The 12,823-nt window shown below is 36.1% G+C and overlaps 1 protein-coding gene across 1 annotated transcript in view; it reads right to left on the reverse strand.

The window, feature by feature from the left end:
* Nucleotides 1-12,823, reverse strand: part of THSD7A (thrombospondin type 1 domain containing 7A) — a 262,212-nt gene that overhangs the window by 33,750 nt on the left and 215,639 nt on the right. Inside the window, exons 19-20 of the mRNA XM_085567407.1 lie at nt 8,473-8,667; nt 5,872-6,135 (exon numbers count right to left, since the gene is read on the reverse strand). Of these exons, the coding sequence (XP_085423533.1) occupies nt 5,872-6,135; nt 8,473-8,667 (459 nt within the window). The remainder of the gene's footprint in view (nt 1-5,871; nt 6,136-8,472; nt 8,668-12,823) is intronic.

Here is a 12,823-nt window from a genome sequence, read left to right on the forward strand (position 1 = left end):
TGTCCCATTGCTAATTGGCTATAAAATCTGGACTCCTAGAGCAAAATAATTAACAGATGTGATGGATAATTTATAAGGGAGGACCTTAATGGACTTCACGCTTTCTCTAATGACAAAGCAGGATAAGTAGGTGGACTTTTCCCCACAAACTGCATGTTCAATGTGTAGGAACAGACTGACTACTCTTGTTGAAGGGTGCAAATATAAACATCTCACAAAATGTTTACATGAATTCTTTTGTCCCTAGGACTGACAGAATTATACTCCTACTTGCATGACTAAATGTCATACTACGTTTCAAAAAAAAAAAAACCTGCAATGTCAAAATGATTTATGTTGTTCTAATTTTTTTTTCCCCAGGAAATACAAAGTTCATGGATCTCATCTTCCAGGACAAAGAAATATGCAATTATTTTCATTTCATTTTTATCAGAAGACATGTGTTTCTAGAGACTATTCATATTTATGTTGATCCACGGAAAGATAGATTGAACACCAACACCTTTTTTTTTTTTTTTTTTTTTCAGGATTACCCTTCAAAGGCTGAAAATCTGAGAGCAATTGTTCATGCTTAACTATCTCCTGCATCAGTAATTCTTCCTCTGGTGAACTACCTACAGCTCTTTGGAGTAATGGATGACTGCTTTAAGACTGATGTCCTGTTAACAAGGCAGATATGGAGGCACCAGAATTCTGAAGCCTAAGGTAGGACTTCTGGTGCAAGGCAATAGGCAACATATTGCAAGAGCACATGACATAAATATATATCAATTTTTAAAAATATGAGAAAATATATAGAATATGAAACAGTAAAGTCTTTTAATAATAATTTGAGAACCTAGGCTTACTACCACACTAGATTAGAATTTCCTAGGGGAAATATATTTACTTTTGAATAAACATTAAACAGAAAGTCTCAATTAAATTTTAACACTTTTTCTTTCTGTATAAATTTGCATTGCTACAGTTAGACCATTGAGAGTGAAAAAAACACATCTAAAAATTCTAATACAAGTGGATAAAGCAAGCTGTGGCAAGCATCTTGGACTATATAGACTCTGTTATACCATTCAAGATTTTATTTTATTGCACATATAAGCAATTAAATACAAAATTCCTCCATTCACATTGATACTCCTAGCAGCTGTTGCAAAAGTATTCACTGATATGCAGATATTCCTCTCTAATCCTCCACATAAGCCTTGTAGCCACAGAGGGCTTTGTAGAGTCAGCACAAATCAATGCATCTCATTTAATTAATGCTGAAGGGGGAAATAATCTCACACTAATAAGGCAGCAGACAAACTATCCTGACTGCTTGACTGTGCCTAAGGTCTTAACAGTAAACGGACATGAATTAAGAAGAGTAATACGACCTATATAAAAATGCTGCATCTGTCTGCAATGCCACTCTGCCTTCAGTAGGCACACACAAACACAAGCAGCACTCGGCATATGTGGGTCATGATTCATAATTTATACATGGTGGAGAAGAACTAATAGCTTAGTTCATAAGCATGACAGTAGTTTGCTTTTGATTTTTTGTCATGAAAATTCCAAGGTACAATTTAAAGGAACAATGAAGAGAATCTCTCACAATTTTTTCACAAATACATGGAAACAGATTGTTGGCAGACACATGTCATTATCCACAGAGCTCCAGTGCACTACTCATGGCAGGGATAAAGCTATAAAAAAACCACTGTGGCTTTTCTAATGGAGAAAAAAACCCTCTCACACTTGGCTAACAAAATAAGTTTTTACATTTCTCCAATAAAATTATATATGTAGCAATGAAAAGCAAGAAGCAAAGAAAGGCCAATTTATGTGTCTTCCATTAAGGGAAACAGATAAAGAGCAGCTCAGTTTCCCCTTTTAGCTAATGTTCCCACACCTGCTGACACCTGGAAGCTCATAGCTCTTGCTCACACTGTAGAGAACTGGAATGGATGAAAAATACCAGAGGCAGAATATTTCAAATAGCTGCTGAATAGTGTAAACTTTCTTACTAATAAATTTAACTTAAATGAGAAACAAAGTATTTTGAAAAGGAAAGTCAAAATGTTTGGCACATATAACACAGATAAAAAAGAAAGTAAGGAATAAACAAACCTCGTTCTCTCTCTGCAGCTGAAACTTAGGCCTACTTTCAACTGTTGGAGATTTTTGTAAGCACCTGTTAAGTTATAGAAACCTAATGACCCTCTGCAGAAGGACTTCTACCCTCTTCTTCCCACAGCTCTAACCTAGCAGTACCAATAGAGTTATTTAACTATATTTTGCCTTTCCTTTTCTTTTACAGTCACTCCTGTCTTCTTGAGAAACTAGTTTGCACTTGGGACTTTATAACTGCACCCAAATTTCAAAAATGATCACAGGAATCCTCAGATAGGTATACTAATTTAGGGTGGTCCTTGTGTCACCTCTGTCCTTTAGGTCCTTGGTGTCTGTGAAGCAGTCTGTTAGTTAACTCTTCTTAAATGTTTTGAACATGAGATTTGCCAGGCAGGAAAGAGAGCCCTGAAGTATTTATTCTTCTGGTTCTGTTTTCCTTTTCTTTTCTGAATAAATCAACTGAATTGTGATGATAAGCAAGCAACATTTTGCAAAACAAGCAGCTTATGAATTTTTTGGCACAGCAGAGCAGGTCTGTCTTCTCATTCTTCCGCTCAAAACAACATGGCTTCCAACACTGACCTGTTCGTGGCTTTGTAAATTTACATGGTAATCTTTAAATAAAACTTTTGAAAGTCTCACAATTTGCGTTTCTTGTGTCATTTGAATATATCACAAAAATATCTCATGATGTATTACTAACATCAGTGTGGGTGCAGTTTTTCTCTCTTGTCAGATCTAGAGGTTGTTGTCACAGCTGAAGAAGTTCAATTATCTCCAATTCCCATTTCAGGATTTCACAGTGAGAGAAGACAACAAAAGCTCAAGTTGGATACCAGACAGGAAATATCTTCCCTTAAATATTAGTCTTATTTTCCCTCTTAGTAAAAGATAATTTGCCAAATCATATCCTACAAAAACTGCAATTAAATAATATATTACTTGGAAAAGAAATAAGAGCCACAGGAACTAAAACAGGTAACATAGAAGAAAAACCTGATGACACTTTAGATCAGTTAAAAAATTAGAGAAAAAAATCCAGTGAAAAATCAGTAATAAATTTAGTGAAAAATCATTGCTGTAGGGAAGTAAGCACCTCTGTTAAAATTTACAAAAATAACCCAAGCAGGCTTGAATTATGTGTCCTGTCAAGTTCTGCTTAAAAGGCCAAATATGGATTGATGGGAAGCTACAAGGCAATTTTATTTTCTAGCAGGTGGGGTATTGTTGTGATACTACAGAAGTCCCTTGTTGATTTGGCATTATATAGCTTTTATGTTTGTTCTTGAAGAAAAGAAAACAAACAGAAAACCACAAACAACAACAATAAAAAACCAGCCATAAAACAAAACAAAACAATACAAAGCAAAGGGCACACTGAAACCTATAAAATATGCCAAACTGAAGAACTGTCATACAAGGGCATGAGAATAAGAAAAGCATTGTAAATAAATACTGGGAAAATATAAAATAAGATTTAACTGGCAAAGCAGTAGTTTGTACACGTTGAGAAAAATAAAAGAAGCCATCAGAATGTAATCCATGAATACAAAGTAGTTGTTCAGAAAAGGCAGTAAACATATACCAAAATGAGATTGAAAAAGCTATATAATTTGCTCTAGCTCCCTTGTATTTGCAAAAGTATGCTAAACCTGGAAAAATGCTGAAGGCAGACAATAAATTAGGTGAGGTTTATGTAAGCCTATATTATGTGTATGTACAATACCTGTCAATAACAGAGGATCTACTGGAAAGGAAACCATAAATTTAATGATGTATTCATTAGCATTAGTTTAAACCTTTATCATCAAAATCATGTTAGATACTTCATTCCCTGTATACATGAAATTCCAGTCAAACAATTTTGGGAAAGTAGAAGAAAAACAGGATTAGTTCAATATGAATTCCAAGCTTCATCTGCTCACACAGTACACCATGGACCAAGTTAATGTGTACTCTCCCTCTCAGATGGAACTGATGAGAAAACACAGACAGGAAGGGTGTGAGGTGGGGGGTGGTGTAGTGGAATATCAAGGAAGCAGACATCTCAGCGAGCTGATCTAGAAAGAAAGAATTTAAAAGAAAACAACACCTAAAAACAAAGGGTTCAGGCTTCCCAACCTACAATAAATACAGTAATGACAAGAGAACACTTCATTTTACAAAGTTAAAAGAGACTTCAAGTCTCCCATGACAAAAAAAGAACTTGAGAAAGAAAGAGCACAACAAAGCTATATTATGTTTCTGGAACGATGCCTGTGAGTGGTAATAGCATGTAAACAATAGCCCTGGCTGCATCAGGAATAACAGCAACACATTGTTAGCTTTTCCACTGGATTATTATTCATTGTGGTCACTGTGAATGTAGGCCACATTCACTGATAAAATCTATTGGATCAGAAATTACTACCATGAAGAGAGAGTTATGTCAGGGTAAACAATGATGGTTTAGAATATACATTTTAAATACTTTTTTATTCCTCTTCTATTTCTTTGATTCTTGTAATGGAATTGCACCTCAAAATGCACTGCCAGGGCTTGAAAGCAGCTACATCCATACTTGTTCTACACAAAAAGTTGTTCCTAGAAGCAGCATGTTACTTACCACATACAACACCAACAACATGCTCTTGGACAAATATTTCTTTCCTTTTTTTTTTGACACAAAAGCTGGCAGTGCCCCATTTCAAGTCACTGGAAACTGATTGGCAGTGGGCCATCACTTCCCCTTAGTTTCCTACATACTGAAGTGCTTTTACAATTTTCCACTTTTCAAAGGTCACTTTGAACTTAATGATGAAAAGTGATGTATTCCTAACATAGTATATGCTAACACCTTGACTTGATATATTGAATTTCTAGTTTATCATATCTTTAAACAGGAATTAATAGTGCAAATTAAAATTGCCTTATTTAATTCAATCTCTTTGATTAGCTATTTTAAATATATCCAAGTAAATAAATGAAATTTCTGTTATCTTAATTTAACATTAGGGATCTAAATGCATATGTGAATTAAACTTAGATTGACCCTTGCACTAACATCCTGCTTTTCATACCAATTGCTCAGATACAAGTTTTCACCACAAACAGGAAAAAAATGAACACAAAAACTCCACTGATGTCAATTACCACATTTCTGGCTCTCTGAAAACCAGAAACTGCCAGTTTTGATCCTAATGCTATGGATGCATCTCCTTTAGGAAAGAACACTATTCCTTCCTGGAGCAATGTAAATACAAAGAATATAAAGTCTTTAACCATCCTAGTTTTGCACATGACAGATTTACACAGAGAAAAAAATGATGTATGTTGTTGAACTCAGTTCAATGCATGCCTGTTAGTTAAGGTACTGAAGAGCAAATTGTAAAGATAAGGCTATTTAAGGGTTTAAAGCTATATAAAAAATCTGTGGAAATAATTTCAGCCTTTCCAAAATAGTCCTGTTTGTTTGTTTTTTGTGAATTTGCTCCTTCTAAATGGCTTTATTCTCAAATTCCTAGCTACAGTTATCAGGAAAAATAAGAAGATTTTATTTATTTTCAATTAAAATACCTAGTTAGTAGTTTACCCTGTTTTTACTAAATTTTACTATTTTAAATGTCTGCAAAAATGTGCTGGGTTTGAAGGTATCTTGGGATAAAAGGCAGCCTAACCAATAAATATTAATCTGCTAATTCTACTTGTACATATATTATGTTAAATTTAAATAAAGTACACAAGCAAACAGATGAAAAAAAATTGGTTTGTAAATACCATGACTGTTGCATCGTGATGTTTCCACAAGTCGATTGTTTTGGTCATAGCAAGCCATGGCCTGGTAACGATAGCCTTGTCCACATTCCTTAATGTCTCCTTGTACCTTCATTCCCAGCAATACTTCCATCTTACCCTCTGGCAAAATACAGTCTGACCAATTTCCCACAGGCTGAGCACTGTACTTGTCACATGGGCAAAACTGATTCTCAATCAGAGGATACAACTGAGAATTTCTACATTTGTCCTTTTTCTTACTTTTTCCTAGAAAGAAGAAATAGTTATTAACAAGTTTGTATCACTTTACAGCTTACATACATACATACTCTTAATACCTGTTACATTAATCTTTATTAAATTAGGTTATTGACTTGAATTTCTAAAGTAGTGGCTACCTACAATTTGCACAAAGGCGATTGCTTTTTGAAAAGAAAGATGTAATTATATTTAATTTAGATACAAATATTTCAGGAATAAGGTTTGAAAAAGTTAGCAATTAAACAAATACACTATTTTCCTCCTATTTCATCAGCAGTGTGCAGTTCAATAACAAGATTTCTATCTGGATCAAGCTTTTTCAAATTGAAGGAAGAAGTCAGGAAGAAAGAACATGCATTTTTGCTACACTAGTACCTTCTTTCAAAATGTCAAAATTTTTTAGTCACCTGTTATTGTACATTTGTTCATAATTGCCATTCTTTACCTCTAATAGAATAAGCTCCTTCTCTGATTTTCTTTCCATTCAGTGCTGTTCTTGCTTTCTTTCCTGAATGGGAGCATAGCCATTCACTCAACTTCCCCTTTCCATTAAATATATTTAAACCTTCTCTTTGGTAAAGTTTCTTAGTTTTCTTTTCTATACCAGTTTATATAAATTAATGTAGTAGTCTTTGTAAAAGTAATGGTTGTTACTAAGTAGTAGCTAAGTAGCTGTTACTTAGATATTACTATAAATGTAATATTATGTAGCATTTTCCTAGCTATTCAAAACAAGGCACTGGACATTGCAGCAGCCTTCATTCCTGTATTTGCTACTGTCTTTATTTAGAATACTAGAATAGAAAATGGGCACCTGGAAGAAAGTTTCTAATTCTTTTGACAACACAACTTCTTACTAAATGTATTCTTCTCTTCTGGAAGTATTTACCAGGAATAATTATGAATTTATTCCAAGTCAAGCATTATTAATTAGTCTGGGTAACACATTGCCACAGAGAATACACCACAGCACATAACACAGAGTTGGCAAATTTGGAGAGGTAACTTAAATGAGGACAGGAAGTATCACAAAGTGTTAATATTGTGGTAGGAAGAAAATGTACTTTCTTGCTCTGTTTTTAAAATAAGGAAAAATACTGCTAGTCAGTTTTGTTCATTTTTTCCCTTGTGGAAGCAAACCTGACATAAAGCTTATGGGAATTATTAGACAGTCACAGTGAGGCTTCTTGAAGATCATGAATTATTCATTTTCCACTGGTCTTCTGATTTACAGGGGGATGGAGATGGGGATAGGGCTTGGATTCTATCACATTCTTTCTGAGCCTGCTAATGGGCACCCCCCTTAGCTAGCCTTCCTGCACCACAGACAATACAGACTAATTGGCAAACAGTGCTGTGACACAGGCCAAGCCTCACTCTTGAGGTTTCAATTATAATTTAGAAGCAGGGCATGGGTTTTTTTCACTTTATGCAGAAGAAAAAAAAATTAAAAAAAACCCCAAAACCAACAAACAACAGGTTAAAAAAGAAGTTGAAGAAAAAAAGCGATTCAAAGCAGAACAGTGTCCATTATGTATAACTAAGACAAGCCTGTGGCAAGGGCATCACTGATAAATCTTTTCATCCTGCTAAGTAAATATTAAAAGATGCTTCTTGGGATACAAAATAAGAGCATTACTACTCATCTCAAGAAATAAGGCAAAAAATTAGGCAGTGTAATGCCTCACTTTGTCTGTGGTGCTGGATGTAGACAATGAAGAATGGTGAAAGAACAAACTGGGAGAGCAAATATTCAGCCAGAGAAAGGACTGGCTTAATCATAAATCTGATATTCAAGAATGCAGATAAGTTCAAAAGAAGCAAGCGAAGGCTTAAGGCTGAAAATGGTGATCTATAGCAAAATGCTGAAGAACACTCAACTGCCATAGTAATTCTAAATGCACCAAAGAACACCATGAGAGAAGGAAGTCTGCTTTAGCCAAGAGCGGGTGTGGGAAGAGGAAGGCAAGTGGGTTAACATCTGATCCTGTTAAGGTGAGATGATTGCTGACTCACAAAAAAACCCACAAATTAAAAAAAAAAAAAAAAACCCAACAGAAAAAAAAAAAAGCCTTACTATGTGCACTATATTTAGGAAAAAAAGTAGTATTCTTCTATGTTCTCCCATCTTCTCTCTAGCTACTTACTCATATCAAGAGTCTCTGACATATGGCATGAGTTTCTACTCCTGGGTATTGTTCCACCAGCAGAATACAGAGAATGACACTGGATCTGCCACTATAACACTTGTCATAAGGGAACCTCTGAAGTTCTCAGGTTTTAAACAAAACATTATCAATAATAAATATAATAATAAAGCATTATTTTGCTTGATATTCTTACCAACAAGAGTGCGTTTTCTTGTCCTGACTCCTCCACAGTCCCCATTACAAGGAGAAAATTTTGACCAGTTCGTAAACTGACAGTCATCTTGGCAGGGAATCTGGCACATCTGTGTTAAGGGTGGTAATGGTCCAGAATACTTAAGGCACTCACTGATGTCAGCTTGTCCTCCATCTTGTCTGCGACAAGTAATTGCTGGAAGCAAAAAGAGATAGAGTCGATTTCACCTTTTTTTTTTTTAAGGAATGTCTCTATTCAGTTAAGACTACAACATTCTATCAGAAAATCACACTGAAAGCCCAGACTACCTATACAACAACTTAATATTTGCTGCCAGTTTTACTTGAATGTATATATTTGACAATTCTCACTTAAGATTTTGTTTAAAATAATTTATCAGGACTTGCCAGGAAAAAAAATTTACATACAACTGTAAATAATATAAAGGTTGCACTATGTTATCCACACCTGTTATACCGCTTTGCATATTTCTCCTAATATCACTGACACATCTCAGATAGACATTAAAAAACTTGCAATATCTTAAGTAACTTAATTGTATAAGTTATAAAATTTTATCATCAGATTGAATTTTAGAAAGATGGATATTTGATGGATATTTTAGTTCTGGATACATTTAACCCTTTACAACAGTATTGCTGCCTAATGTTCTTCAGCAATTTTTGGCCTTGAAAAAGATTTTAAGAATACAGCATGTATTCTTCAGCCAATAGGGGTGAAACTTTATAGAACAAGATAGCCATGTCCTGAATAAAAGCTTCTTACTTAAGAATAAGGTCCTTAAGGAAACATCATGTCACACAAAAGTAAGGAGTTGGAACATAAGGATTTACAAAGAATAGGGAGGGAAGTTTCATTAATATAGTCTTTAACAATCACCGAATGATTAATGTTAAGGGACCACTGGAGGTCTGTGCTCATGCAGGGTCCTCTAGTGCACATGGCACAGAAAATTGTGCCCAGAAGACCCTTGAATACCTCCAGGGAAGGAGGCTCCACAAATTCTCTGGGCAATCTGTTTCGGTGCTCAGTCATTCTCACAGTAAAAAAGCTCTTCCTCATGTTCAGGTGGAACATCCTGTGCTTCAGTTTCTGCCTATTGCCTCTTGTCCCAAAACTTGGCACTACCAAGGAGAGCCTGGCTCCATCAACTCGACATCCTCCCTTCAAATGCTTATAGGCAGTGATATGATATCCTCTCAGTCTCAAGGATGAACAGGCCTCAGCCTTTCCTCACAAGAGAGGTGCTGCAGTCCCTAAATCATTATTGTCACCCTCAGCTGGATCTGCTCCAGGAGCTCCATATCCCTCTTGTACTGAGAAGCCCAGACTTGGATGTCAGGTGCAGCCTCGCCAGGGCTGAGTAGAGGGGCAGGATCACCCCCCTCAACCTCCCAGCAATGCTCTTCCTAATGCACCCCAGGACACCATTGGCATTTTTGGCCACAAAGGTCATTGTGGGCTCATGGAAAGCTCATTGCCCACATGGACCTGCAGGCCCCTCTCCACAGAGCTGCTCTCCAGAAGGTTCATCCTGGTGCATAGGGTTATTCCTCCCCAAAAGCCAGACCCTGCATTTGTCCTTGTTGAATATCAGGTGGTTCTTCTCTGCCCATGTCTCCCAACTGTCCAGATCCTTCTGAAGGGCTACACAGCTCTCTGGGGTATCAACCACTCACCCCCGTTTTGTATCACCAGCAGACTTGATGAGGAGTCAACAATGCTCTATAATTGTTTCTCAAGTATCTTTTAAGCACAGCTGCTTGTTAATTCTAAGCTCAATAAACCTATCTTTAGTTCCTTTCCCAAAACATCATGAGACTTATACAGTAACAAGATAGGAAACTTCTAGTTATTTGCTCACACAATAGAATTATATTTATGCTTCTTGGCATCTGACAGCACACAGTAGATGTGGTAGCTCAACTGTAAAATAATTTGGGTCACCTATTGTTGGAGTAGCATTGCCTCCAAATATTCTGTATTCATATGAAGGAATATAGCTTTTTAATCTTACACTCCATAGTTTAAACATACCTCTTCAATTGTGCTGACAATAATTGCTTTATTAGCACAAATTGAAAAAACAAGTCAAGTTCAACTGTTGGAGAAAAGGAGAGTATGAATGCAACACTTCAAAATAAAAGAGAAAATAAAAGAGGGCAAGAAGAAGGGCAGGTGCCCATCTCTTCTCTCTGGTGACAACTGAAAAGATGTGAGGGAATGGCCTGAGACTGTGTCAGGGGGCATTAATTTATACATTAGGAAAGGGTTCTTCACCCAGCTGGAAACTGAAACAGGCTTCCTAGGGAAGTGGTCACAAGCCTGACAGAGTTCAAAAAGCATTGGGATAACACTCTCAGGCATATGGTGTGACTCTTGGGCTTGTCCTGTGCAGGGCCAGGTGTTGGACTTCGATGATCCTTGCAGGTCCCTTCCAACTCAGGATATTCTATGATTCTATAACTATTCCTGGAGGAAAAAAGGAAGTATAGTTAAGGGAACTTTCTTTTTAGATTGCTTTAAGGTAATTGTAGTTGTCTAGTGACCTATGATTTCTTAAAAAAGCTTTTTAGTCTGACAGTTCTAAACTAAATTTCTGCCTTATGATGACTTAGGAATGGAAACCTGATAACCCATGTGCTCCATTTCAAGTGTGTGTGCCTACTAAAACATACCCAAAGGTCCCAAGGGAAGTGTTTTTGCTACACGTCTACTGTGAAACACTGAAAGGGGAGTGTTGTTCCTGAGATACTGAGCAAACAACTTCCCTGATCCTTGACTGCCCTTTGGAGCAGGGCTGCCAGCTCTGTTTGTAAAGGGCTGCCAGCACTGTTTGTAATAGGCTCAGTAGTGCATTAAGTTGTGCTTATTGGGGACTGGCCAGCTGCACACTCTCTAATACAATTATTCTGTCAAATCCTATTACTATTAGTATAGTTTACATGAGGAAATATTTTTTTCAGATATAATTACAGTGATTCAGTGAGAAAAATCAAATACCTAAAATTTGAAAAGCTATACTATCAGATTTCTAAGACTGCACAAACATTTTAGAAAAACACAAGTCAAACTGCTTTCTTCCAATAGAAGCCTAGGCTATGGCTTTGGATTCTTGTGAGAGGCTCTTCTCTGCTAATAGTACACATCAATATCCCTAAGATAAAAGCATAGTTCAGACTAGTTTTACCATGTGGAAATTCACAGAGGTCAAACCTAAATCCTCTGTCTTGAATTTGGCCTTGCTATATGCATACATCAGCAAAACTAATTGCATTATCTTCACTGCATTCTGATGGAGATATAGGCCACCATTTTTAGCAGTGAAAACTATACCTAGCCAAGGACTAAAAGACAGTCAACTAACTACCCAATATCCTTTAATAACTTTCTTCAAAAATTTGATACTCATTTTACATACTGCCTCTCCATCTAGCCCTTGTATACAATAATAAACATTGTCCATCAAAGAACATTTTCTTTCAAGTTAAATTGACTTTTTCTGAAACCGCTATTCATTCCCTCATATTTCCTAGTTATAAAACATTACTCCATGATCAGACACCCATTAGGTAACACATTTTTTCAGACTCCTATTAATGCATCTAATTTGCAACCGGTAGACTCAGGTGAAAAGCTCCCCTGAGTATTAACACTCTGTTTTTTTTCCAGATTAACTGTCAGTTGTACTACAGCAAAGTAGGAAAACTTCATTCTCAAGACCTAAATATTTCACCTTAATAACAACACAAATTAGAGGACAGCATGGCATACTAAATAAATTCCCAAATCTTAATTTTCACAGTGCCTGTCCATAACTATTCATGCTACTTCTAGTTGATAAGACTGGGATGATTTGCTCTACATTCCATTTTCCTATTGTTATTTTCCAGATTCAGGTATCAATGTGAAAGGCTTATACTCCTTATGACTGCTGAAAAGTGGGTATTTTTCCATTATTAGAAGCAGGGATTTTTGACAACTGTATACATTCCATTAATACATTCTTTTGGCCAGCTAACAGTCTAGACATCTGAAATGCTCTCACTGTTAGAGGAGCTACTTTTTCCACTCACATGATAATCTGGGCAAGCTCATCCCCTGCCTCTTTGATCAAACCTATGGGTGTTTAAGTAGTGGTTGCCGAGATTGATTAGCTACTCACTATACAGAGAAGTGTCTTCAGCTACTATAAAGATATACTATACGAGGCTAATTATTTTGCTTATACCACCACATTATATTTATTACAGACATTAACAGTGAGTGGAAAGATCATGGTTCCTACATTACTGAATTAAACACAGTAATTATTAAGTGGAAACATAAA

This window comes from Lonchura striata, chromosome 2 (assembly GCF_050655825.1).
Source record: "Lonchura striata isolate lonStrDom1 chromosome 2, ASM5065582v1, whole genome shotgun sequence".
NCBI lineage: Eukaryota > Metazoa > Chordata > Aves > Passeriformes > Estrildidae > Lonchura > Lonchura striata.